Source organism: Balaenoptera physalus, assembly GCF_965194825.1.
Source record: "Balaenoptera physalus genome assembly, chromosome: 6".
Taxonomy (NCBI): Eukaryota; Metazoa; Chordata; class Mammalia; order Artiodactyla; family Balaenopteridae; genus Balaenoptera; species Balaenoptera physalus.
Genome location: NC_138885.1, coordinates 37,183,985 through 37,211,784, shown reverse-complemented (window position 1 = coordinate 37,211,784; position 27,800 = coordinate 37,183,985). Strand labels below are relative to the sequence as shown.

Sequence of the window (27,800 nt, the reverse complement as noted above, 5' to 3'; positions counted from 1 at the left end):
GGAATCAAAAGTTAAACTTGGATTTTCAACTGTGCCCCTAACCCCCATGTTTTTTGAGGATCAACTGTATATTATAGTCAGGGAATCAGGGGAGGAAAGTCCTTCTCTCATGGAAAAGAAACTCAGAAATGCCATTCTTCAGAATGGAAAAATAAATGAAACCTTTGACATTATACATTGATGACAAGACTATAAGGAAAATAGGGCCCCCAGCTGTTAGTAGAAATGTAAATTTGATCCAGCCTTCCCACTTCTAGAAATTCATGTAAAGAACAGCAGGAGTATATACAGATGTAGAAGATCTGAAGAATTAATGTTTAGATCAAATTAATAAAAATATAACTATTTTTAGAAGGCCAAAAATAAACCTTCTTTTACAAGGTTCAGGAAATATTTTTTAAATGAGCATTTATTGTCACAAACAACTTCAATAAATTCCAAGAAATAGAAATAATGCAGGCAGAATTCTCTGATTATCATATAATAAACCCAAAATTATGAAGCATAAACCACTCTTCCGCTTAGAAATTAAATAATAAAATAAAACATTTTTTATCTTAATTCTAGAGGGAATCAAACTAAACTTGTAGAACTTTTACAAAATAAAGATATATACTTAGAATATATCGAATATAAATAAAACATTGCTCATGGGAAAAATCATAACTTTCTAAATTTATATGCAGAGTGTCCCAAAACTCCCAATGTATTTTTAATCTTTAACAATTTCAGAAGTATAAATACTGTAAATTTACAAAAGACATCATTTGAAATTTTAGTTATTGTTAACATATATTTAGTTTTATGAATCCTAGTTAATACATTTTTAAGTTTGGTTCTAGTAGTTTCCCTCTTAGAGGGCTGAACCAAAAATATATTTAAAATGTTATATTCAAAATTTATAGAATTATATGTAACTAAAACTCAATTTACAAAATTATAAGTAATTGACATAAACTTTTAAATGATTTTTATGTTTGCAGCATTTATATTTCTAAAATTATTAAAGGTTAAAACTGTTCTGAGACTTTTGAGACACCTGTATTTACACTAAGTAATTAAAACAATAGTTTTTTGACAATGTGTACCAGACACAGTGTTCACCAACTCCTTATGCTTTACTGTATTTCTCAACTCTCTTGCACTTAGATTGGGGTCAAATGACTAGCTCTAGCTAAGCACTGTGAGCCGAAGGGACTATATCATTTCCATGCAAGGCAGTTAAGCTATAGTGAGCATCTCCTTACTGTATGGGTCTAGAGGGCACACATACAAGATGGATGAAAGGCGACCTTACCTTCCCTGATTTTATGTGAACAAGCAATTAACCTTTACTGAGTTAGGCCCTGGATTTTAGGGTTTGTTACTGCAGCATAGCTTATCCTGACTAATGCAACATCCAACTCAAGAAGTTAGAAAATAACAAAAGAAACCAAAGGGAAACAAAATCAAATTAATGTTTGAATTTAGAAAAAAGAAAGAAAATAGCATAATGTGAAAATTCAAGAATTAGGTTGTTGAAAGAATAATTAAAGTCATTAATACATTAACTAACCTAATAAAGAAGAACACATTGAAAATGCAGTGCACAATATGAGAATGGGAAAATAATCACAGATGCTGAAGAAATTATAAAAGTTAAAGAAACTATCTATGAAGTATCATAGAAGTGAATATAAAAATCTGTATTAATAAAATCATATAGTTTTTAAAAAATATAAATCTCCAAAATTAACTCTAGAAAGGAAAAAAATAGGCAATATATTTTATAAAAATTTAAAAAATAATCAATATATAACCCCTGTCACTATTCCACCAAAAGCTTCAAGTCCAGATGAAAATTTCTACCAGATATTTAAGGAACATTGCTACAATGCTGTTTCATCTCCTCCAGAGAATTTGAAAGGAATAGAAGCTTTTAAGCAACATAATGTTGATTTTCCAACCACAAAAGTTGGTACCTCCCATACACACAAAAATTACAAACTCTCTGATGACCATGACTACCATTATTCGAGATAAAATATGAGCAAACCCAGCAATATATTAAGAGAATAATTCATCATGAAAAAACATCCTCCTCTGGTATATTTGTTACTATTAATGACCCTGCATTCCTACATTGATAGATCATTATCACCCAGAGTCTATAGTTTACATTAGGGTTCACTCTCGATGTTGTACAAATTATGGATTTTGACAAATGTGTAATGATATGTGCTACCATGGTATCATAGTTTCACTGCCCTAAAAATCCTCTGTGCTCTGCCTGTCATCCTGCCTTCCCCCCAAACCCTGGCAACATCTGATCTTTTTACTGTCTCCATAGTTTTGCCTTTTCCACAGTGTCATATAGCTGGAATCATATAGTATGTGTAGCCTTTTCAGATTGGTTTCTTTCACTTAGTAACATTCATTTAGGTTCCTCCATGTCTTTTCATGGCTTGTTAGCTCATTTCTTTTTGACATTGAATGGTATTCCATTGTCTAGTTGTACCACAGTTTATTTATTCATTCAACCTACTGAAAGGCAACTTGGTTGCTTCCAAGTTTTGGCAATTATGAATGAAGTGGCTATAAACATCTGTGTATAGGTTTCTGTGTGGACATAAGTTTTTATCTCATTTGGGTAAATACCAAGGAGTGTGATTGCTGGATCACATGGTAAGAGTATGTTTGGTTTCATAAGAAACTGCCAGACTGTCTTCCAAAGTGGCTGTAGAATTTTGCATTCCCACCAGAAATAAATGAGGAATTTTTATTGCTCGATAGCTTCGCCAGTATTTGAGTGTATCAGTGTTTTGGATTTTTGTCATTCAAATAGGTTTATAGTAGTATTGTTTTAATTTGCATTTCCCTAGTGACATATGATGTGGAGCATCTTTTCATATGCTATTTGCCACTAAATTGTTTTTAAGAGCTAAATGTCGCAAACAACCTAAATAGGCCAAAATAGGGCACTAGGTAGAAACATTATGGTACATAATGGTAGAATATGGTAGAATACCTTGCAACAATTTAGTAAATGGAAATCATTATAATACACTGACATGGACGTTTCCCTATGATTAAATTTTGAGTGAAAAGTCAATGAACATATTAGTGGGCATAGTATGTAATGTTGTTTAAATAAAAAGAAAATAAACACAAGTATATTCTTTTCTATAATAACAATATTTCTAGAAGGTTTCACAAGAAACTGTTGTCAATATTTGTCTTTGAATGGGGGAAAGGATGGCTAGGGAAAAAGAGTGAGAGGTCATACTTGTACAGTCTCCCCTCATGACTGACTGTCTTTTCAAGTGATAGCTTGGTGTTGACCCATAACCTTTCACTCTAGATTCCACTAGAAAAAGTAACATACATTTTCAAGTAAGGTCCCAGGGTTGAATTAAGAGTTAAGGATGAAGTAGTCTTTAGCAGAAGAATGTAACAAAACTAACTGGCACACAAGGGGATTTAACTCTGACAGTGGCTTCATAAACACCATCCTCTGTTCTGATCCTCTCATGTAATGAAAATCCATTGTGGGCTTGTGTGAATGGCAAAGTGTTATTCTTTTCTATGTTTAGGTTTTTTTTGTTGTTTTTGTTTCTTTTCCCTTACCCCGCTGTTGTATCAGTAAATAAAAAGTGAAATGGTGAGTTTAATCTATGGTAAAAATCAATCTGGATAATTAGAACCAAACTTATCCTACAGTGGAATAGTGATTTTGTTAGAATTATGTGGTGGATTGTATATGAAGAATTTCTAAATAGAGCACCTTTTTTTCCCTTCCTGTAACCGACCCTATGGTATACTTTATTTATTTCTGATGAAGTAACATGGTGAGCTCTCCATTGTCTATGTGCTCTAAATCTAATAGATTTGTTGTGCATATAGCTTCTTATAAGCCTTGTATGTTACTCTTTTTATTCCTCCCACTGACAGTTTTAAACACTTTGCTGTATACTTACTCTTTTCCTCCTTTAATCCTGTATCTAAAATAGGAAATACCCTCCATTTTGCCAAGGTGTCTTCTTTAGCTATTGATCCTGTGACCTCCTATATCCCATAGGACCTTAGTCACTTTTCTTGCTCATGTCTTCAATTTCTTTCTCTACACTAATTTTTCTTTCTCTTTATAAATATGCCTAGCACAATAACCTCAAAAACATTTGATTTTATCAGTTTTCCTGTCTTCCTCCTTCCCTTCGTTGAATCATCTTGTGTAGTGTACCTCGATGTCTTTTTTCTCATTCATTCTTTTACCTTTTGCTGTCTAACATCCTCTCCCTGCCTTTGATGGAAATTGCTGTTTCAGTTGTCACCAGGAATGATTTTTCAGCCCATCCTCTTCTCAATCTTGAGTCCTCCTCTGCCATTCAGTAGCTACATGAGTTTGCATAGATTACCAAACCTCTCTAAGGTGCAGTTTTCTGATCTGTAAAATAGAGATATTATTAATGATAACCAATAGACTGTACAAAAAGTGCCTAGAACATAGTATGAACTTAATCAACAATACCTTTGACTGTTAATACTGTATAGTGACTTCTTTCTCTGCAATACTTGACCTTTCTCTCCAATACATATCCTTTCCTTGAAACTTTTCCTTATGAAATCTCATATTGAATTGTCCTCTTTCCACTCACCATTTAGATTTCTATTTTTATTTCACCATCCCTTGCTCCTTTTCCCTTTGCCTACCCCTTATATTTAATTTAAAGACATCTGTTGAATACATAATCCATCTCAGACATTGCACAGATTTTTCTCTTAATTTCTCTGTTTTACTCCTCTCATCTTTCTGCAAGGTGTCCATAGCAAATTCTTCTGTTCACAAAGTTTCAACCATCACCTCCAGGTAAATGCCTCCCAAATTTCTGTCACTGATATTGAACCCCATGCTTCAAACCCATTTTTTCCAATGCTATGCTCAACATCCCACTTTCTCTCCAAAGTCAGAAATTCTTCCTCTCTCCTCTATTTCTGTTAGAAACATCTTCATTCTCCTAAACATTTAAATTTAAAGCAGAAACTACCTTTTGACACTTCCAGCAGGTAATAATTTTCCAGGTCCTACTGATGCTACCTCTACAGTTTCTCTTAACAGCACCCATTCTGTTCTTTCCATTCACATATCAGAGCTTAAGGTTGAGCCTGTATTATATCTCACTCAGACCTTTGTGTGGTCTACTATTTTTATCCCTGACAATTATTATCTTCAATCCATTCTACACGTGTTTTTAGGTTCCCCTTACTTCATAAGCTGGGACCTGATCACAGACTTTCTCAAAATCTTTCAGTGGTTCTCCATTGTAAGATTAGGAGACACTCTTGAATTAGCAATCAACATTTCATGAACTGTAGCCCCAAACTTCTTTATTGCTGCCTCTGGAGCAAGTCCCACCCTTTCTCTGTCTATGCATTTGTATAGGAGTTGAATCTTATATGTGGGTTAGATTCAACAAATAAAGTTAAAACTGCCTATGTTCAAAATTACCATTGAAAATCATCCACAAAACTCAGTATACATGGTTCTGTATATACAGTTTTGATGAAAATTTGTACATAAAGCTGTATCATTAAGAAAATATTTAGCATAAAACAAAGAATAAATATACAAAATATAACTTTATAGTGGATTCACTCAGAAATGGAAGAGAGACCAAATTAAGGGAGAGTTGATTTACTTTCACCATCTATGCCCTGACACATTCCCACTGAGTAGCAGCAGTAAAGCACCATACTATTAAATTGTTCTCTCTCTCTTTCCTTTTATTTGCTTTTGCAGAGGGTATGTATTTGAATGTTAAGACTATACACATAAGACAGCTGTTTGGATGAAATGCCTTTTTTCTTGGGTCCATATCTACTATTCACTGCCACTCTTCAAAACCCCTTTCCAAATAACATCTTAGCAAAGCTTTCTCTTCCTCAGCCTTTCAATCATACATCTTTTCTAGTTCCTTGAAATTCCATAGCACTCTGTAATTTTTATAAGGCTTTTATCTCATCCTTTTTTTATAGAACATTTCTCACTACTCGACTTATTCCTCCACAAGGTCAAGAATTTGTCTTTCCCATTTTCCTACAGTGTTCAGTAGCTAGACAGGTACAAAATACTCAATAAATATTTGCTGAATCAAATCGAAGGCAAACATTGTTAGAGAAATAAATATGTATGTGGGATTAAAGGTTAGTAGTATAAAAATTAAAAGACAGATTGTATTTCAAAAACCAATATTCAAAAATATCATATTATTAAGTAAATCCTTTGGATTTTTTCAAAGATTCACTTTTCTTCATACCCATATTCTTGATATAACTGCCAGTCATATCCCAGGACAGAAATTGTCCTCTTGTAGCATATTGTCTTTCATAAAGACAAAAGAAAGTCAAGCAGTTCATAAATTAATAAATCTATTTTTAAAAAATAGCCAAAACAGTTTAACAGAGAGAAAAGGAACTTTGGAAGCGATCATATAAGTTTATTTGAGGAAAGCAGCACATTTTCTAGGAATTCATGGGGCCTCTTAGTTTTCCAATAGCTGTTGACTTTGTACTGACTTTTAACCTAAACTGTATATTTCAAGGTTACACAAATCAAAATAGTCCTTACAAAGTCCTGAGTGTGTGTATGAGAGAGAGAGAGAGTGTGTGTGTGTGTGTGTGTGTGTGTGTGTGTGTGTGTGTGATTGTAGTAGCTGCCATGATACCAACATGCTGATTTTTGCTATTTCTGTTTTTCGTTGCTGCTGTTGTTGTTTGGCCATTCTTATTCTCTTTGCTCAAAGGACAAAACTACAAGTCCCACAAGAGTGTGTCTTGCACACATAGTAAGAATCAAGTTGAAAACATCTTTATAAATAAATCAGAAAATATTATGTAGAACTCAACTTGATAATAAACACCAAATATTATTTTTTTAACATGTGATATCTCTTTAAAGAAGAATTAGTAAAGACAATTTGAACTTGGTTTACTTGGTTATTTGAACTTATTTGTGCACAATTTTTTTAAAAGTTATTTTTGAAGATTTTGTGTTTTTAGATATTGGATGTGTATAATTTCTGTAACACATTTTAGTATTATTAATCTTTATTTTGTTTTAAAAATACTAATTTGACCTGAGTTTCAACTTTCTTATATATATAAAGGAAGGAGCTTAAACAAGGGAAGTTGTAATACTTGACTTTTTACTATGTTATGTCCAGTGATTTCACTATGTAAGTATTTGTCTTGATACAAATCAAGTAAAAATCAACACTCTTTAAGCATATTTACTAAGGTCATTTGCTTTTGGGTTTTATTCAATTGATGGTCATGAAATAGAAATTTAACTAAACTTATCATACCTGGTGTACTCTCTTATCTACAGTTTTATAAAAATTAAAACCAAACAAGAAAGGGAAAAGCAATTAAGTTTCAAACATCCCCTGCAAAATCAGTGGGAGGAGAGAGCTATTGAAATTTGTACATTTTATCTAAACTATGTATTCATATTTATTCATATCTCTGGTAACATAATCTATGTTAAAGTTATTAGTCATTTGCATAAGATTTTTCTTTACCTTTCCCAGGCAGCATTTAGAACAGGGACGGCAAAGAGGTTTAACTGCTATTCTGACTCTAAAAGATTGATAGTGATTTATGGATGGGTTTGTTGAAACAATTTTAAGGTCATTCTGGAGTCAGTGGTTAAGAATGTCATTATGGAGTGTGTATGAGGAAAAAAATGTAAGCTGCATCTTGATTTACAAACTAAAAATGGAAATTACTATATTATTCTTGAATTCTCCCTTCATTCTATTATACTTGCAGATGATCCCATACAATTTAATACTTAAGTACAGGATGTCATATTTTAGACTACAAATATGTATTATGCATTGATCTTGTCTTGCTAACTGGATTATAAACTCCTTGGTGACAGGGAACGGGTCTTAGGACTTCCTTATACTACCTAAACTCTCTAGGAAAGTATAAGGCACAGAGTAACCTGTGTATTTGTAGAAACTATCCAACTTTGTGGCATATGTGTATATGTTTCATCTTTATCATTTTAAAATGAGCTAGTATTTTTTCTGAAAAGTTATGTGGAAATATAGTGGAAGGAAAATAAAATAACACAGAAGGATTCAATGAAAAATCCATCTGTCTCCTACTCCAGGCACCTCGTCTTCCTCGCCAGAAGCAATCACTTTTCACTATTTCCTGTGTAACCCTCCAGAAAGAATTCATGTAGAGACAAGCCTATGCGTGTGCTTATATTGACATATGTATGGAAATATAGTCACAGATATTGGTAAACAGATAATTCTCTTCTAATATAAAAGAAAGCCTACAGCATACTCAGGTGTAGGCCTTTTTTTATTAACATGATTTGGAGATTGTTTTATTTTAATTTATGCAGAATTATCTCATTGTTTTTCACTCAAGTGTATAATTTCAATGTATGGATGCATTGTAATTGATGTTACCAGTCTTGCAATGCTGATTTAAGTTGTTACCAGACTTTTGCTAATATATACAAAGCAGCAACACATATCCTTGCATATGCATCTTTGTGCATCAGGCAAATATACCAATGAAAAAAATTCTAAAATTAGAATTACTGTGGTAAGGGGTTGATACATTTTTAATTTACTAGATTTCATAATATTGGCCTACAGAGAGATTATCCCAATTTGTAGACCCTTCAACACTGGGGTTGCTTTTTTATACCCTTGTCAAATCTATCTTTGTGTTATACAACTTTTTAATCTTAATCAATCTGAGAGAAAAAATGCTATCATATTGCTGTTTTTGTTTACTTTTTTAATTGAAAGATTTTTTGAACATCTTATGTTTGTAAGCCATTATTGATTCATTGTGAATCTTGTACTTATATTAGTTTATTGATCTTTATCATATATATTTATGAGGCTTTTCTATTTTAAAAAAATATGCCCTTTTTGTCAAATATAATGATTTTTTTTCGGTTTTATTGACCTTATGTTGACTCTGTAGATGGATTTTATTGCTCAGTGTGGACAGTATTTAAGTTTATCAATTTGTCCTTTATATTTTCTATGTTGGTAATGTTTTTGTTTTAATAGCTATTTTATTCTAGAATGTTTGTGTATTATCATTGTTATTATTTTAAAACACTTCTTTGATCTGTCTATAATTTTTTTTGGTGTAAGTATCAAGTAAAGATTCAGCATTTTTTTTCTCCAGGTGGCTCATCAACAATCCTAACATTATTAATTTTGTAATTATTTATTCTCTACTATTTTGAATTGCCGGTTTTTGTATATTAAAACCACGTACATAAGTGACTGTACTTCTCATGTCTCTATGCTGTTTAATTATTGATGCTTATTGATATCCTGTTATGAAAAAAATTTAACCAATGTTACTTTAAAACACTTCTAAATATCTGGCATATATAGTTCCTACTCATCAGTGTTCCTCTATTTTTTTTAGAAGACTCCTCATGATATTTGCAGTTTTATTTTCTTAAGTTTAGGATAAATTCATGGGATTACAATAATATTGTTACTATTTTATTGGGATGGTATTAATTAGGGGAAAAATAATACCTTTAAATTAATATATCTTCCTCTCTAAAACCAAACTATATCTTTATTCCAGGCTTCTTTTGAGTTTCTTTGTAAACTTTTAAATTTTCATATAAATTATATACAGTTTTTGTGTAGTTTAACTCAAAATACTTTGTTTTATGGTAGATTTTTTTGGTTGACCTTTTCTTCTACTATATTATCTTTGTATATATGAAATCTATTGATTTTTGTATAATTTTTGAAACTAGCTACATATTTTTTAAATTCTTAGTTTCTTATAGTTCTTATTTAGTTTTTATTGATTTATAATTATGTGATTACATTAACTGCATGTAATGATATTCTTTTCTAGTTTTATACCTCATTTCTTTGTATTGTCTAATTACATTATATAATATTTCCAGGCAATATAAAATAATAACATTATTAGTTTTATTTATGATGTTAAAGCAAAATTTTATAATGTTCCTCCATTTATATTCAAATTCATTAATGAAGTGTTCATTTTATGTGAATAAAATAATTCATTTTATTTTAAGAGTATTTTGATCAATAAATAATGTTGAATATTATCAAATTTATTTATATTAACTGTGGAACTGATCATTTGTGTTTTTCTCTTATTTGATATATAGTAGTATAGAGAATTATTAATATATTTCTATAAATAAAACATCTTTTCACAAATATTTTAAATATTTTAAAATTCAGTAGCCTTAAGTTTGAAGAAGACATTTAAATACATAATGACTCTTGGACATATACAATCTAACATTTTTCCATTTCCCTTTTATTTGCCCCACTCATTTTATGAGATGTTGGTGTAGTCAACCGATAACCAGTATTTATCTTTAGGAACATTTTTTATTCACATTACACATTAACATTGTATAATTCAGAAAAGATGATTAATTAGAAGAAAAATACAAATATTCTGGAAAGGAAGAAAAATTTGCAACAAAAAAAACAGTTTACATAGTCAATACCCATTGTTTTCTAGGAATTTCACATTGTTACTTTTGAAACATTCTGGCTAAACAATAATCACTTCATTTTTTTCTTTCAAAGTCAATAAAGAACATATTTCTCTAAATTTTGTCTGTATATATCTTAGCTACTAAAATGTTTAGTAACATTTTACATTCTTCTATGAAAGAGCATGTACATAAGTCTGAATGTGAGGAGTTGAGTTGCTAAGGTTATAAATGTAAATAGAAGGACATCTTCACCTTCAAAAATAAAGCATTTGCTTAATTTTAGGGCTCCAAAATACAGTGATAGCACTTATCTAAATAAGTCCTGAAAAGGACTTATACTACTATAAATATATCTTTAAAATTTGCTTTTAAAAGTAAACTTTCAATGAGTTACAGATTTTTTTTTTTTTAAATAGGGTAAGGCAATAACTTGAAACTAAAGAAAATATCAAGGCTTTAACACTAAGAACACTATTACAATGAGGACAAGAACTACTCAAATGCTGTCATGAAAATGTCAAACTATCAGCAAATAGATTTCTTGCTAATGGCAATTTGTTCTGCCTCTGACTGAAGACAATGACTACTCATTATTCCAGTGGCTTAATTGCAAAAATTAAATGCATGTTGTTGCTATTTTCTTAAGGGAGATGCATCAACAAAGCCTGGGTATGCGATGGAGATATCGATTGCGAAGATCAATCAGACGAAGATGACTGTGACAGTTTCTTGTGTGGGCCACCCAAGTACCCTTGTGCTAATGACACTTCAGTCTGCCTGCAGCCAGAGAAACTCTGCAATGGGAGAAGGGATTGTCCTGATGGGTCTGATGAAGGCGACCTCTGTGGTATTGCACGTTTCACTTCATTGCTTCTTTCTGGAGACTAGAACCTTTTAGTCCACTGGCTGATAGTTATTATAGTAGCATTTGTTCCTTCCAGTCATTTCTTTAAATGTAACTTTTAGGGTTGAATCCTGTTTACATTTTACAGGCACTGTATATTTATTTAAAAACTTAAATATGATCAGAAATCTCTAAAAATGAAGCAGAAAAGGCTACTTGATCCAACTAACTTAACAATTGTACAGCTGCGTTCATCATTTAGATCTCTGAATAGTCAATGATGTTCCCACAATTGAATTGATTATATTCTGTCAGTGAGTTGCTCAGAACAGAAGGCTCCTGTTATTATTAAACTATGGGATGAAATTTACTACCATCCAATGTATTTTGTCAGGACTTCGGATCATTACAACAGAAACGTTTTTTAAAAAGAGGAAAGGAAGAAACTGGATAATGAAATCAATAGAATATTACTTGATTTTATATAATTTTCTCAGAAGTTTTTAGTTTTCATACAGTAGCTTTCTTTAGTATGCTTTATCTAGTTAAAATGATGATTTCAATGTGATAGCTTTTGAGCTTTGAAATCACTTTTCACTAGCCATCTCCTTATGCCACCAGCACATATAAAGCAATTACATTTCCTTCTCTGTGGGGAGATCAGAGATTTGGCAAGGAGATTTTAAAAATATGTTTTCTAGATAATACTGAAGGTAACATCAATAGAGTAATGACGAAGATTTACAGCACGATAAGAACAATAATGAGATGACTTGAGGCTGTGAGAAAATGACTTTAGGAAATGATGAACCTACCTGATTGGAAATAGGAAAGACAACTACATTTAAGCCCAAAGTTATCATATATTGATCTGAATTGAGCATTAATAGCATACTGAGTGATATAAAAAAGACTGTTATTCTTTTTTAAATTTATGTAATAAAACATCCTTTCTTCCAAATAGTCTGTGATTCTATCAAATAACCTTGAAACAGTAACTGCAACAGTCTTCATTCAGTGATGCTATCATTTAAACAAACAGAAACCCTAAAATTAAATCAAAAAAATTACAAATAAAGGATGACAGGCTTAGTTTATCTGTATTCACTTCTTTTTCTCCCAGCTTGTTCTCCCTGGTGGAGTAGTTTGGTGGATGGAAAGATCTTTTACATTACCATGTATGAGAACTGCTCATGAAGTTTGTAAGAGCAATTCTAAAAGAAGGAAACTATCAACAGTCTTAAAATTGAAAGTGTATAATTATAGAAAAAAATGAGATTTTGACAAGTTTGAATTCTATTCTTCAATTACTTCAATTAAGTCACCTAGGCAGGTGGCTTAATTTCTGGAATTGTCAGTTTCCTTATAACAAAAATGGAGATGATGATATCTATTAGGAAATCATGGCAATAATACCTAATGCACTACAGGTCTTGAAATAAATTAGTGCTTTTCCATCTTTTCTTCACCTTTGGGTTAAATGAAGTAAATAAAAGGCAAAGAAGAGAAAATACAGTCATTAAGAAAAATGAAGAGAATCATAAGAAAATGCAGCCTTATTTTCCTATTCTCTGCTCCCTAAATTGGGAAAATAAAAGAGAAAAGGGGATTTCTTCTGAATTCATTTCTCTGTCTACTTCAAGATTGAAAATCAGTTCTTGCTTATCAAGCTACTGTACTCATTGTCTAAGAAGCCTTGCTCAAAGATTTTAAATGATTACAGGGAGTGGAAAAGGTCACAGTAAAGCTAGGTGTGGAAGTACCAGAGGAGATAAAAAGACATTTTTGTACTGATTGCAGCACTGTGGCATATTGAACTCACATACTCTGTCCTTTATGAGGTGAAGTTGAGGGAGAATTAGAACAATGAAAAACAAAAACAATCACTGGTCAGGGGATTGACTGAATTGCAGAAAGCTCTTCTTTTTTCCAAAAAGGTGCTTTTATGTGCACCTTTGTAGTGTCAGTTTGTAGATGGTCGGCAATATTGGTTCCTGTAGAGAAATGACACCTCGGTCTCTTGTTTTCAAATCCTTTTCCAACCAATACTAGGTTAGGCCCTGTCCAGCCAGGCGGGGCTGTTGGTTTGAGTGCTGCAGCAATGGGCATAATGAATCATTTACCCAGTGGACCTGAAAGATATACCAAGTGAATTAACTTTAAATAACTGGCATGAATTGGCTTGTAGCTAAAGAGTGGATTTTAGAGAAAGATACCCAAAGTTGAAAGGGTTTTTTAAACCATTTGCTATAGATGGTGAAAATGTAGGGTTTGCCCTCTTCATGTCAACTCCTTCCAAATAGTTGTACCTAAAATAGCTGTTTTTTATCCCCCTACTCTACCCTACCCCCGTTGAAATAAAAACAGATTGATTCATATCCTGTTCCTCAATACATGTAAAATTTATGAAAATGACCTGTAATCTGTAGACAATATTTGGGAGGTGTCTTGAGATGTAAACATCCATCGTTTGGGTAGTGAGGTTGTTTGTTTTCTCCAAATAAATCTGGTCTATAAAATTTTTTAAAAAGAGAGAGCTCAAGAAGATAAGTTGAATCCTAGTGGAGAGATTATTTTTTCAGGGGGAATTTTAAGTGATTTCAAGAGGAAAGAGATATGCACTTAAGAAACAAATAAGAAGAGATTTCAATCATTCAAGAAGGGAGTTAACTGTTGATTTTTGTTATAAGTGTATGTCAAAGATAAAACTGCATACTAGTTAAAGTGATATTTACTCAGTAATAACTATTGCGATAGGGAAGAGTATCCAACATGAATTGAAATCAGCTTCACCAAAACAAAAGATGAGAAACTTTTTAAAGGCTGGAATGTGCTATGGAAAGGCACTAAGGGGTGTTAATGGGGCATTGGCCCATGTGACTAGGCCATCTGGGTTTGTTAACTGGTGCTCATCCCAGAAAAGAGACAAACTTCTCATATCTTTATGACTGGAGGCAGTGGTACAAGTCAGAGCAAGGTACCCACAGGGTTGGGAGTAAGGGTGAGAGAGTTATCTCCTTAAATGTTTGCATTTCAAAAAGATGGCTTTCAGATCCTGGGGTTGGGAGGAACAGTTCTGGGTCGTAGATGATTGACATCTCAAAGGTACAGAGAAAGGATTTATATTGAAAATTTTCTAAAGTAACTGCTCTGAGATGGGGTTCAGGGCCCTATCTGCCTATCACCAGGTTTTGGGGAAAACCATAGTAAATTTCTGCAGCATCATGGAGTCATGGAGCTTTCTCAGGCAGGAACTTTAAGGAGGGCTGAGGTCATTTTAGGGATGCTGCCATGAGCTGTTAAAAACTGGGCTAGTGTTTGTCCAAGTCTCTTATTGGCTTGGGAAGAGAGGGTTGGGGAGAGGATTAGACAATGAAATTGTTTGTGCTGAGAGTCTGCAGTTTTTATCAGCCAAGACTGAGGGTTCAGAGGTGCTTGACTAGAGTTTGGTCAGTGAGAGAGTCTTTGTCAGGTAACAAAAAATTTAAAAAGAAGCTGCAGGATTTAATGATAGGTTTAGGGTTAAGGGAAAATTGACAAGGGGCTAACTAGCCATACAAATATTGCCATTAAATTTATATATTAAGTTGTAGAGTTTCAATGTGAATTTTGTTTATCCTAAAATCTAGGATTTAATTCCACAGGTAGTGTCAGAAAGAGACATTTGAATGCTGAGAGAACAGTCGTACTTGAAATAAGCTAAAAGCATTGTAACAATTTTTTTCCCCCGCTGGGTATGATGACATTTCTTTACAGTAATTCTCTTGAAAAAGAATGTCAATGGAACAAAATGGGGCAAAGACTTTGAAACGACTGCTGTTTTGAAATGATTATGATTACAGCTGAACAAACATATTTGAAGGAACCAAGAAATGAATCTATTTTTTTTTCTTCTAAAATAATGCCAAACTTGAATTCTTGGAGAAAACAGTTAATGTAATCATTTTTCTTTTCTTATTACTGTAACTTCTTTTATGGTGACAAATGTGAAGAATAGTTGACCCATACAGAAGTTTAAAATGTGTAGAGAATATTTTTGAAAGCCTTACATTCCAGTCCAATTTTTTGAGCTGGATGAATTTCCATAGAGAACAGGAAATATTAGAGGTATATAAGTAATTATTATTGCAATTCGCCAATCATTGAACAACATTCCTTTTCAGTATGTCTCAAAACACACCTAACTGAACAGTCTTTGAAAACTACTCAAACATATTTTTAAAGCAAAGAAAGACGACGCTTCCTCTGGCCTTATTACTATGCACCTAATAGTATATAATAATAGGTAATATCATGGTTGCGAAAACAATTATTTGCTATTTTTGTCAAGAGTGTAAATATGACATCTTGAAATTTCCCAGTTGGACAAATACTAGCTCAATTTAGGGGCAGTTGTGTGCTTTTGGATGATTTTGTTAAATTTTGTTATTCAACAAATATTTTTAACTGCTTACGCTATGCTAGGCACTATGCTAGCTGTGGGATATACATGGTAAACAGAACGAATATTTTGCATACCCTCATGGATCATACAATCTTGTGATGAAATAGAATGATAAATAAATATATCTAATGTGTAATTATAAACTATAAGTGCCCTGAAAGAAAAGTTCTCTTTCTTTATACAGCAGTCTACTTGCTGATTATTTCAGCCAAAATGCCAGGTCAAGTATTTTTGTGTATTATTTATTATGTTTCCATGGCCTCATTGAATTAATAATAATAAGCAATATATGAAGGACAATGTATAATTTACCTAATTTAAAAATGAATATCTAAGAAAATAAAAGTAAATAAATAAATATCTGTAGCCAGTAAAGGGCAAACTAATCCATTCTGGATTATTATTATAAATCACACTATAGGTGTAGAAAAAGATATATAGATATAATACATACATGTGTATGTGTATGCCTGTTTATTTATAAACACTGAGATAAGTCAGATTTTCAGATCACCAGTGTATGTGAGTCCCTTTTGGAAGCCCTCAAAAACTGATTTTGCATAACTGCTAAAAGGCTTAGCGTAATCTTTCCAGTAATAACGGAAACATTGAACTCACTTTACTTCTACGGAGTAAAACGAAGTGTACTCCAAAGATTTATAGAAATGAAAATCTTCCATTCCCAATTTCTGACATACAGAACTCTATTTGGTCATTAGATGAATTCTTTCATCATTCCTACCCCAACTTCTGGGACAAAAATCTAAAGAGTGCTTTCTCCATTCATTTATAATATCCTTGCTCTAATTCCAGCCTTAGAGAATTGAGTTCAATGATTAGTATTTAATTGAGCAAAACAGTTGATGATGCCCTATAATCTGTTCCTCTCCTTTTATAGATGAATGTTCACTGAACAATGGAGGCTGTAGCAACCACTGTTCTGTTGTTCCTGGAAGAGGAATTGTCTGTTCTTGCCCTGAAGGACTTCAACTCAGCAGAGACAATAAAACATGTGAAATTGTAGATTATTGCAGCAATCACCTGAAGTGCAGTCAAGTGTGTGAGCAGCACAAGCACACAGTCAAGTGCTCATGTTATGAAGGGTGGAAGCTGGATGTGGATGGTGAAAGTTGCACAAGTGTCAGTAAGTAGATGTGTGTTTTGCTATATTTAAGAATAGCAAGTGATATGTGTGTGTGTATGCGTGTTGTGTATCTTGCTGTATTTAAGAATAGATATTGAGAAAAAAATGCAAAAACACCTCAGAAAATCAATAATGGGTACAACTAATTTTAGAAAAGGCATTTAAGTATAATGTGTCATATTAGACCTACTTCAAAATCTTTTGGACAGAAAATATTACAATAATCCTTTACCATTACAGTCCATCTGATTATCTTTTCCTTAGATAACTGCTTTTGTCATCTTGCTCCCTAGGTGCTTATTTTTGTATGCTCCAAAGCATTTACTTTTATTTCTCTTTGAATGCTTTTTAGAACCCTCCAAAGACTGGCCCTGTCCTACACTTCCAACTGTATTTCTACTACTCTTGAAAACAACTCCTTGCTCTGGCTGTGTTCATCTTCTGATTGCCCATTTAAGACATTCTGCTGATTCTCTAGATCATATTCCACAATAGGAAAAGCAAACAAAGGCTATGGAATCTGAAATTTGAACTCTAATCCTATAAATGGCATTCATTATGTATGTGGCTGCAGGCAGGTTACCTAAAACTCCTTGAGCCTTAGTTTTCTCATCTTTCAAATATCAATTCCCATTACAACATGCTGTAAGAATAACATGAAGCACTTTTTGCTGTGCCCTATACCCATTAGGTGCTTAATGAATGGTGGCTTCCCATTGTCTTCTCCAGATTCTTAATTTGAGTCACAGGACACTTACAGGTCCATGGATAGAATTGAAGGGGTCCATGGAGTTTGTTAGGGAAAATTTTACACCTTTATTTTCTTTAATCTCTCACTGAAGGTTAACATTTCTTTCAATTGTGAATGTGTACCACAGACCAGTTCTTACCAGCAACTAGGACTGTGTTTCCAATAGAAGTGATAGGCATATTCACATCATGTTAAAGTTGTCGCTAATATCGCAAAATGTCACATGTTCAGGCTTTGAAAACCACTGCTGCTTCAATAATGGGAGTCATTAGACCCACTGCTCAATCTTGTTATTGAATGCATTAATTTAAAAAAGTACATATATTACTCCATCAAAAATTGTTTTTTTTGAATTTTGATAATTGTATTTGAATATATTTGATACTTTTTTCTATGTAAACTTTTTTTTTTTTTACTTTTTTCTTACTGTTTTTGTAGTCTTTAAAAATTTCTGATTAGGAGTACCCAGGCTTCATCAGGCTCCTAAGAACCCATACATCATAAACTTTTTTCATTTTGTTTCTTCTACTTATATTGTACTTTCCCTCTTTGTCTCTAAAAATCCTGGATATTTTTTAAAACCTACTAGGTCAAATCTTTCTTCTTTAATAGAGTCTTCTTCCAAATATTCTTGCTCTCCACTTACTTCTCCTTTCTATATCTAGAATTTGTCTAAGAAAATATGTGGTCACATTTTAATTTGCTTTTTTTATTTCTATCTTCTTCCTTTGCTCTTTACTTCTCCAATAAAGTGATAAGCATCTTGAAGTCAGAAATCAAGTTATAGATTTTTCTCTTGTGTTTTACATATATCCAATAAAATAATATGCAATTAAAAACATGATTTTTTTCAGGGAATGTTAAATTATTTTCTTATTTTATTTCAAATGTTGTCTTGTAGTTGTTTTCTCCTAGCTGTTAAAATTTGAGTCCTAGAGGCATAAGTTTCCCAAACATTTATCTAACTATTTCTCATTCAAAATTCTTGCACAACATAATTGGCATGAGAAGCTGAAAAAAAATAGCAGTTTGTTGTAATAAAAATAGCCATTTCATATACATGTTTGGAGTAGGGAAATGATAGATCAAACTTTGACCTCAGATATATTTATAATCATGTTTTCCATGAGAATTGGCTCTATGTCTGGTTTTCGGATACAGATGACAAAATGATTGACTTATTATAGTGGCTTTGTACTCTGTGAAATCAATCACAACTCAAGCTGAATATTAGAACAACTAGAATATTAGAACAATTCAACATTTGAATATAATTTACCAGGTGCAAAGATAATTCTTCTAATGGGATTGACCGCTTCTACCCTCAGCTTAGAAAGAAACTCTAATAGTACCATATCATTTCTCACTGTTAAGGTTGCTGTATTTCACGCCTGGCTTTGTTTATAATTTAACAGAGAAGCAAAAGTATATTTTACCTTTTAAAGTTAGTACAGAGCTTTTCTTACATGGAAACTTTAACCTGCTGGTAATTTATCCCTTCCTCAACATACAGTATATTAAATACCATTATCAGCATTTATATTGTTACAGATAATAGAGGTTTTGTTAGGTATTAAAACTTATTTTTGATTTAAACCAATTTTCATACATAAAAAAAATGTATTCTGTGTTTTATTCATATCATTTCCTTTTGAAAAACCTACAGCAGATTCATAGTTCAATAAAAATGAATTGACTATTGATTATTGGACTTTAAAAGTAAAATTTCTTTTTTCTTGCTCTTCTTTTGTTCTTTTTTCCCATCATTCTTAAGCTGAGTGCTTCTTTTTAAAATGTGTTCTCTCTATTGAATGCAATATCTGTGCTTATTCTTCTTGACATTTTAAAAATTAAAAATAATAGTACTCTTTATGCCTCAAATTAGAAGCATGACTCGCCCATTTTTTTCCTCCTGAATTTTCCTCTTTAGTTGTCTCATATTCTCTTATTTCTTTCTAATCATCCCTTCCTAAATTCTTTACACTCTGCCATTGGCTGAATTGCTGAACTTACTCTGTTTTCTCTAAGTTCACTTTTAACATCTTATTAGTTAACTATAATTATTTTCAAAATACTATTTTTATAATTTTTTTTTTTATTTAATAAAAATAAATCTCACTTCTCTTGGGTACCTGGATACTTTATTTTATCAGTGCCTTACATGTTCCCTCTTTAATACATAATTTATTAATCACCTTTCTCTGAAGTATTTTCTTTTTACTTATGAAAACCCAGACTATTGCTACTGACTGCATTTCTTTTCTATCTCTGGTTTCTTTGCTGTTTGGTAGGTAGCCCTCTTACAAATTTGCAGCATATTTCTAGTAACATTGGAAAGAACATTGTAGCATCTCCCTTTTATTTTCTTTTAGCCTGAATTAGGTTAGATTTACCCACCAATATATTTCTTTGTTCTTTTTCTTTTTTTTAATGAGAGGTTTTTTTTGTTTGTTTGTTTTTTGAATTTATTTCTTTATGGCTGTGTTGGGTCTTCGTTTCTGTGAGAGGGCTTTCTCTAGTTGCGGCAAGCGGGGTCCACTCTTCATCGCGGTGCACGGGCCTCTCACTATCACGGCCTCTCTTGTTACGGAGCACAGGCTCCAGACGCGCAGGCTCAGTAATTGTGGCTCACAGGCCTGGTTGCTCCGCGGCATGTGGGATCTTCCCAGACCAGGGCTCGAACCCGTGTCCCCTGCATTGGCAGGCAGACTCTCAACGACTGTGCCACCAGGGAAGCCCAATTTCTTTGTTCTTAATCGCTCGTTTTTTAAAAGATTTTTTTATAACTGTATTTATTTTAAAACATATCTTTTTAAAGAAAGACATCATGGATGTAAATACAAAACTGCATAAACATAATGATCACCTAGCAGTACACTGTGTCCATCACCCAAACTTTTTTTATTTTTTGGAGCCCCATTTACTTTATATTTTTTTATTGAGTTATAGTTGATTTGGAGCTCCATTTATTCCATTTTTTATTTATTTAAACAAGTTTTTTTTATTGCGCCCAAACTTTAATTCTAAAAAAAAAAAGCATCTGTGCCACAGCACAGTCCAGGCATGTTGTAATGATGATGGCAGTCTTCTTTCCGGCCTATTTTTTATCATCCTCTTGTTTCTACAGTTTGTGAGAAGTAAAATATCAAAAAGTTGAAGGAATATAATATTCTTATTGAAAAGGGAGAGGGTAATCCAGATCTGGAAGATGAGAATTGATGAAAAGAGCTCAGACATATAGTAAAGAATAGAGTGATGTTAAGCAGATGGGCTACCTTGGGGAATAATGGAAGATAAAGGTGAAGAGCTCAGGGCAGTGAAGCTGTGGTGGTTTATAATCTGGCCATCCATTCCTTTATTTATCTTAATATAAAGTGAGAGTTTTACATATCAGTCTCCATCCATGATTTTAAAGTAACTCTTCATTATTTATGAAAAGAACCTCATATCCTCAGCCCGACATTAAGGGCTTTCTTCATTTTTGTTCATTTAATCTCTCCAATCTGATGTTTCATTGTCTTCCACTGTGGGTTTCCACTCCACGCACATTATTTCTGGTTTTGTCATTAGTAATGATAATAAATGCATCATGGCCAAGAATGTAAAGTACTTTCACATATATGACTTCATTTTACCATCTCCTTCATGTACACTGCTCATTGTCATCTATGACTTTTCAGTATGACAGTATCTTCTACATTCTCTCTGGAAATCTGAATCCTATACTCTATTCAAAACTCCCACCTCTATGAATCATTTCTGTTTTTTCTTTCTTTTTTTTTCTTTCTATTTTCATTTTTATTTATTTTTTATTGAAATGTAGTTGATTTACAATGTTGTGTTAGTTTCAGGTGCACAACCAAGTGATTCAGTTTTTTATATATATATATATGCCTTTCAGATTTGTTTCCCTTATAGATTATTACAAAATATTAAGTATAGTTCACTGTGGTTATCTGTTTTATACATAGTAGGTCCTTGTTGGTTATCTGCTTTCTATATGGTAGTGTGTATATGTTAATCCCAAACTCCATATAAATAATTTCTTAAATTTAATTATAATATTACTGATAGCTACCATTTATCAAGCATCTAAAATGTCATAGGTTATTTATAACTCACAAGAAGCCAATTAGATATTATTAATTCTCTGATTTTATACCTATGGAAACTGAGACACAGAAGGTTACTTCGTTTGCCCAGAGCCTTGTGGTAAAGAGATGTTAGAGAAGAGCTTTTGCGCTTCATTCCTCCTGACTCCAAAGCAAGAGCTTTTACAAGCCATTCCAAAGATCCAGGCCATCTCGATGTACTGTGTGCTCTCAGATTCCCACGATGCCTTTGAACAGTCTGTTTTATAAGCTTATTTCTGTCCCTTACACCTAAGCTTTTTTCAGAGTGGAGGTTGAATCAAATTATTTTATAGTTCTTTTGAAATATATGAAAATTGTGAAATATATGAAATTTTGGTAACATTTCTCTAGAAAAAGTCTTATTTTTACCTATTTTCATATATTATTAAAGTATATATCTCACTCTATTTTTTATTTTATATATTCTTAATTATTTCCTACTTTCATTCCTTCTGTTGTTCATTTGTACATATATTGTATATGTATATGTATATCTACCTGTATATGTATTGGTCCTGCCATAGATTTATCTATACTTTATTAGTCTTTCAAACAAATGACTTTGGGTTTTTTTGATAATCTATTTTTCTCTGTCTTATCGGTTGCCATAGTTATTTTATTTTTTCTAATTCCTTTGTGTTAATTCTTTTTATATGTTCTGAATTACTGAGTTTAAATAAGATGTTCATTTTTAATGGATGAATTCTCAACTTTATTCAACTAGCACAAATACACAGAGAAGGAAAACATTAAATTGTCAGAATGTTACATTGTCTTTCCTTACATAGATGGAAAAGTTTTCAGAGCTGTGGATAGTTATACAGATTAATCTGAATGAGGTAAAAAATATACGATTTTTAGTTAACAGTGAACTAAAAATAGTATATGTACAGTTTTTTACTCTTTATAAGTTTCCACACTTATTACCATATTTCTTTTTTCTTACAACAGATAGATTGAGATATACACTTCAGTGGTTTATAGTATATTTAGAGAGTGATACAACCATTACCGCTATCTAATATTATTATATTTTAATCACCCTCTCAACAAACCCCACAGGCATTAAAAGTCACTCCCCATCAACCCCTACCCCAGGCCTGACAACCACTAATTTATTTTCTGTCTCTATAGATTTGCCTATTCTGGACATTTTATAAAAATGGGATCGTAGAGTATGTGGTCTTTTCTGACTGATTTTTTTCACTTGTCATAATGTTTTCAATGTTCAGCCATGTTTTAGCATACATCAGTACTTTATTTCCTTTTATTGTAGAATAAAAATCTCTTGTATTGATATACCACATTTTGTTTATCCATTTATCAGTTGATGGGCATTTGGATTGTTTCCAATTTTTGGTTATTATGAGTAATTCTGCTGTGAATATTTATGTACAAGTTTTTGTGTGGACATGCATTTCATTTCTCTTGGGTGAAAACTAAGAATGGAATTGCTGGGTCATATGGTAACTCAATATTTAACGTTTTCAGGAACTGCCAAACTGTTTTCCAGAGTGGCTACTTCATTTTAAAACCCCATCAGCAATGTACGAGGGCTTCAGTTTCTACACAATCAATTTCCATTAGTTTTTACTGTCCATCTTTTTTTTATTATAGTCATCCTAGTGGGTGCAAAGTGGTATCTCATTGTGCTTGACTTTTTTCCCTTATGACTAACAACGTTGAGCATCTTTTCTTGTCCTTATTGGTCATTTGTGTATCTTCCTGGACAACATGCCTGTTCAAGACCTTTGCCCAGTTTTAAACTGGGTTATTTATCTTTTTAGTTTTGAGTCATAATTGTCCTTTACATATTCTAGATACAAGTCCCTAATCAGATATGTGCTTTGGAAATATTTTGTCCCATTTTGTAGGTTGTTTTTTCACCTTTTCACTTTCTTGATGTTGTCCTTTGAAGCTCAAAAGTTCTTTTTTTTTTTTTTTTTTAGATGAAGTCCACTTCTTATTTTTCTTTTGTTGCTTGTGCTTTACTGTCATAGCTGAGAAACCATTGCCTAATCTAAGGTCATTAAGATATACTCCTATGTATTCTTCTAATAGTTGTACAGTTTTAGCTCTTACATTTAGGTCTACACTACATTTTGAGTTAATTTTTATATATGATGTGAAGTTTCATCTTCTTTCTTTTGCATGTGGAAATCCAGCACAATTTCTTGAAAAGACTCTTCTTTCCCCATTGAACAATTCCCTGGAGATTGGGCTTTTTGGGGAGCTCCAAAACCCATCTATCCCCTCTGGTGGTTTCTGGGCTGTCTGTGTCCAAGGCTGCCACAAAGCTGGGGAAAGGGAGACATGATTGGTGCATGTTTGTTTTTTTTTAATAATTTATTTTTTAATGTTTATTTTATACTGGAGCATAGTTGATTAACAATATTGTGTTAGTTTCAGGTGTATAGCAAAGTGATTCAGTTATACATACACATGTGTCTATTCTTTGTCAAGTTCTTTTCCCATTTAGGTTATTACAGAATATTGAGCAGAGTTCCCTGTGCTATACAGTAGGTCCTTGTTGGTTATGTACTTTAAATATAACAATGTGTATAGGTCAATCCCAACCTCCCAGTCTATCCCTCCCCCCCAGCCCTTACCCTCTGGTAATTATAAGTTCGTTCTCTAAGTCTGTGTGTCTGTTTCTGTTTTGTAAATAAGTTCATTTGTATCATTTTTTTTAGATTCTGCATGTAAACATATCATATGATATTTGTCTTTCTCTGTCTGACTTACTTCACTTAGTATGATAATCTCCAGGTCCATCCATGTTGCTGCAAATGGCAGTATTTCATTCTTTTTTTTTTTTTTTAATAAATTTATTTATTTTATTTATTTATTTTTGGCTGCGTTGGGTCTTCGTTGCTGCGTGCGGGCTTTCTCTGGTTGTGGCGAGTGAGGTCTACTCTTTGTTACGGTGCGTGGGCTTCTCAGTGCGGTGGCTTCTCTTGTTGCGGAGCATGGGCTCTAGGCGTGTGGGCTTCAGTAGTTGTGGTGCACAGGCTCAGTAGTTGTTGTTCGCAGGCTCTAGAGCACAGGCTCAGTAGTTGTGGCACGTGGGCTTAGTTGCTCCGCTGCATGCGGGATCTTCCCAGACCAGGGCTCGAACCTGTGTACCCTGCATTGCCAGGCGGATTCTTAACCACTGCACCACCAGGGAAGTCCTATTTCATTCTTTTTAATGGCTGAGTAACTGGGATTGATGCATGTTAAAATGCTACAAAGTTTGCTGTTCTCAATGATATTCAGCATTTTTTCTTAATAAACACTCACTGGATTGTTACTAGAATTTGGTTAATTTCTAGAGTTTAGAAAAAAGATAATTTTGACCATTTTGCTAGTATTCTCATTGTTTTTATAGAGGAGAAGATTTTTTGGAAGTCCTTACTCCACCATTTAGAAATTATTCTCTATATCATTAATTTTTAATTGTCTCATGGTTTTTAATCTACACATTTGATGCCATAATATCTCTATTTCTGAATTCCCTATTTGAGGTCCTGTTAGTCAAGAAATTGTTTAGTAATTATTTTTAGTTTAAAGCATATGAGGAGCTTAGCAGTCTTTATTGTTGATTTTTAGTTTCATTTCATTGTGCTCAGAGCATGTGTTCATTATTAGTTTGATTCTTTGCTATCTCTTGAGACTTACTTTGTGGACTAGAACATGATCATTTTGTTAAATGTTTCATGTGTCCATAGAGAGAATATGCCTTCTATTTTGATGGCACCAATTTCTATATATTTCCTTTGTGTTGAGTTTTGTGTTTATTTTGTTGTTCTTATTATATTTGTTATAATTTTTTCTATCAGTTTGAATGGGTTATGGTTGAAACTCACACAGTATAATCATGGATTTATTAATTTCTCCATTTAATTATGTCAAGTTTTGCTTTATATATTTTTTAATCTATTATTGGGCATATACTATTTTAAGAGTTATATTTTATCTGTTGAACTGTTCATATTATCATATAATAGTGAGCCTTTTTATTTCTATGAAAGCTGTTTGCTTTGAAGTTTCTTTTGGCTAATATTAATGTTAATTTATTGATAAGGCAATTAATATTTTATGACTATTCACAAATAAAATTTTAGAACAAACACATCACCAAAATTATTTATTTAAAAAATCAAGACAGCTAGACCTATGCAGTTTTCGTGATGGCCTTTTATTGTTAACAGAGGCAAGAGTAGAATCCAGGTCTTCTATTATAAAATTTCTTTCTACTCAGTTGTAACAGAGAAGGCAATAATTTTTGGTTCAAGAGAATATACTTTCTCAAATAGAGCATGAAAGTAAGAGCAGTAAACGATCTCTTAAATATGAATTCTCCTGAAGGGAAAGCATGTTTTACAGTATTCGTTATACTGAATTACCTTGCTCAGCATATATGTCATGCCCAAACAATTCTTGTTTTATTTATGAGTATTTCTTAGAAGCCGATATGAAATTTCTTCTATTACTAGTTTAAAATTTCATTCAGAAAAATAATTAATTTATATAGGAAATATATGCAAATGCTAAAAAAAATGAACCTATGCAGAATAAAGTAAAACTTAGTTTTCTTCTCACTCCTGAACTCATCACCAGTTCCCATGGCAGAAGTAACAGCATTCCTTCATTAATCTTTCAAGATGTATTCTGTGATTTACCGTCACATAGGTCTAGAAAAATCTTTTATTTTTAACTTAAATGGTAGCATGTCATGCACATGGTTCACATCTTGCTGTTATCAACTTACGAAATATGGGAAATTATTCCACATCAGCACATGCATATTAATCACATTCATTTACGTGGCCTTATAATATTACACTCTGTGACTATCATACATTATTTATGCAGCCATCTATTGATGAACATTAATGTTGCTTAATCTTTTGCTACCAGAAATAATATTGCAAAGGATCTCCATCCTCATCTGCAAATTTTCATATATACAACTCTATCTTTACAAATGGACTTACTTGATCAAATAGTGTATATATATATATCAACTTTTGATGGAATATTGCACAGTGACTCTACTTAGGGATTATACTTTCGTTATCAATATACCAGAGTGCCTTTTATCTACATTTTAATCAAAACAGTGTCTTATCAAATATTTTCATAGTTTTAAAATCCATTTATCATTTTATGACAGAAATTGAATACTTTTTAAAATTTCAAAGTTGTTTATATTTTCCTTTCTTTGAATTTTCTTTTTAATACCCTTTGCCCCGTTATTCATGTGAGTATTTTTTCTTGTCAATTTGTAGGAGCTCATATGTATTAAATAATTTAATCCTTTATTATATTGCAGATATTGTACAAAGTTTGCCTTTTGTCTTTTGACATTTTTTACATTGTTTTTCTCCTACAATTTCTTCAGTAACATTAAATGTCATTCTTTTCTTTAGGTCTTCTAAGATTTGTATCAAACTCAGAAAGGCTTTCCTCATTCTAGCATACTACAAATAAAATAACACATATATTTATGTATGGAAGAAAAGTAGATACTTTTGAAGAAGCAGTCATTTTGTGATTTAAAAACTGTGTGTTCTTTAACATTATTCAATATAAGCTTCTCTAGCAAGTAGCTGCTGCACCTACAATTTACTACTTAACTAAGGGCAAGCAAACCATAAGCCAAAGGAAGGGGAGGCTCTTCAGAGCTGTAATGTCCCTAGTTTCAGCATATGCTAAGAAATATCTGACTATCTTTGGTGTGTCATCATCCAACCTTTTCTCTTACCCAGTATCTCTTTTGCTTATTCCTTTGAGCGATTTCTGGAACTTAATAGTCATAATAATTATTAAATATTTATTAAGATATTATTAAGTATTCACACTTTTAATTGTCAATTATCCTGATAACTTAGTATGTTATACACTTTATAAATTAAAATATTGAGGATCAGAGGGTCTGAGTAAATTTCTCCAATTTATACAGCTAGTTGAT

At 32.4% G+C, this 27,800-nt stretch overlaps 1 protein-coding gene across 1 annotated transcript in view; it reads left to right on the top strand.

The window, feature by feature from the left end:
• Positions 1–27,800, top strand: part of LRP1B (LDL receptor related protein 1B) — a 1,885,740-nt gene that overhangs the window by 1,191,151 nt on the left and 666,789 nt on the right. Inside the window, exons 23-24 of the mRNA XM_082465229.1 lie at positions 11,175–11,375; positions 16,715–16,960. Coding sequence (XP_082321355.1) covers positions 11,175–11,375; positions 16,715–16,960 — 447 coding nt within the window. The remainder of the gene's footprint in view (positions 1–11,174; positions 11,376–16,714; positions 16,961–27,800) is intronic.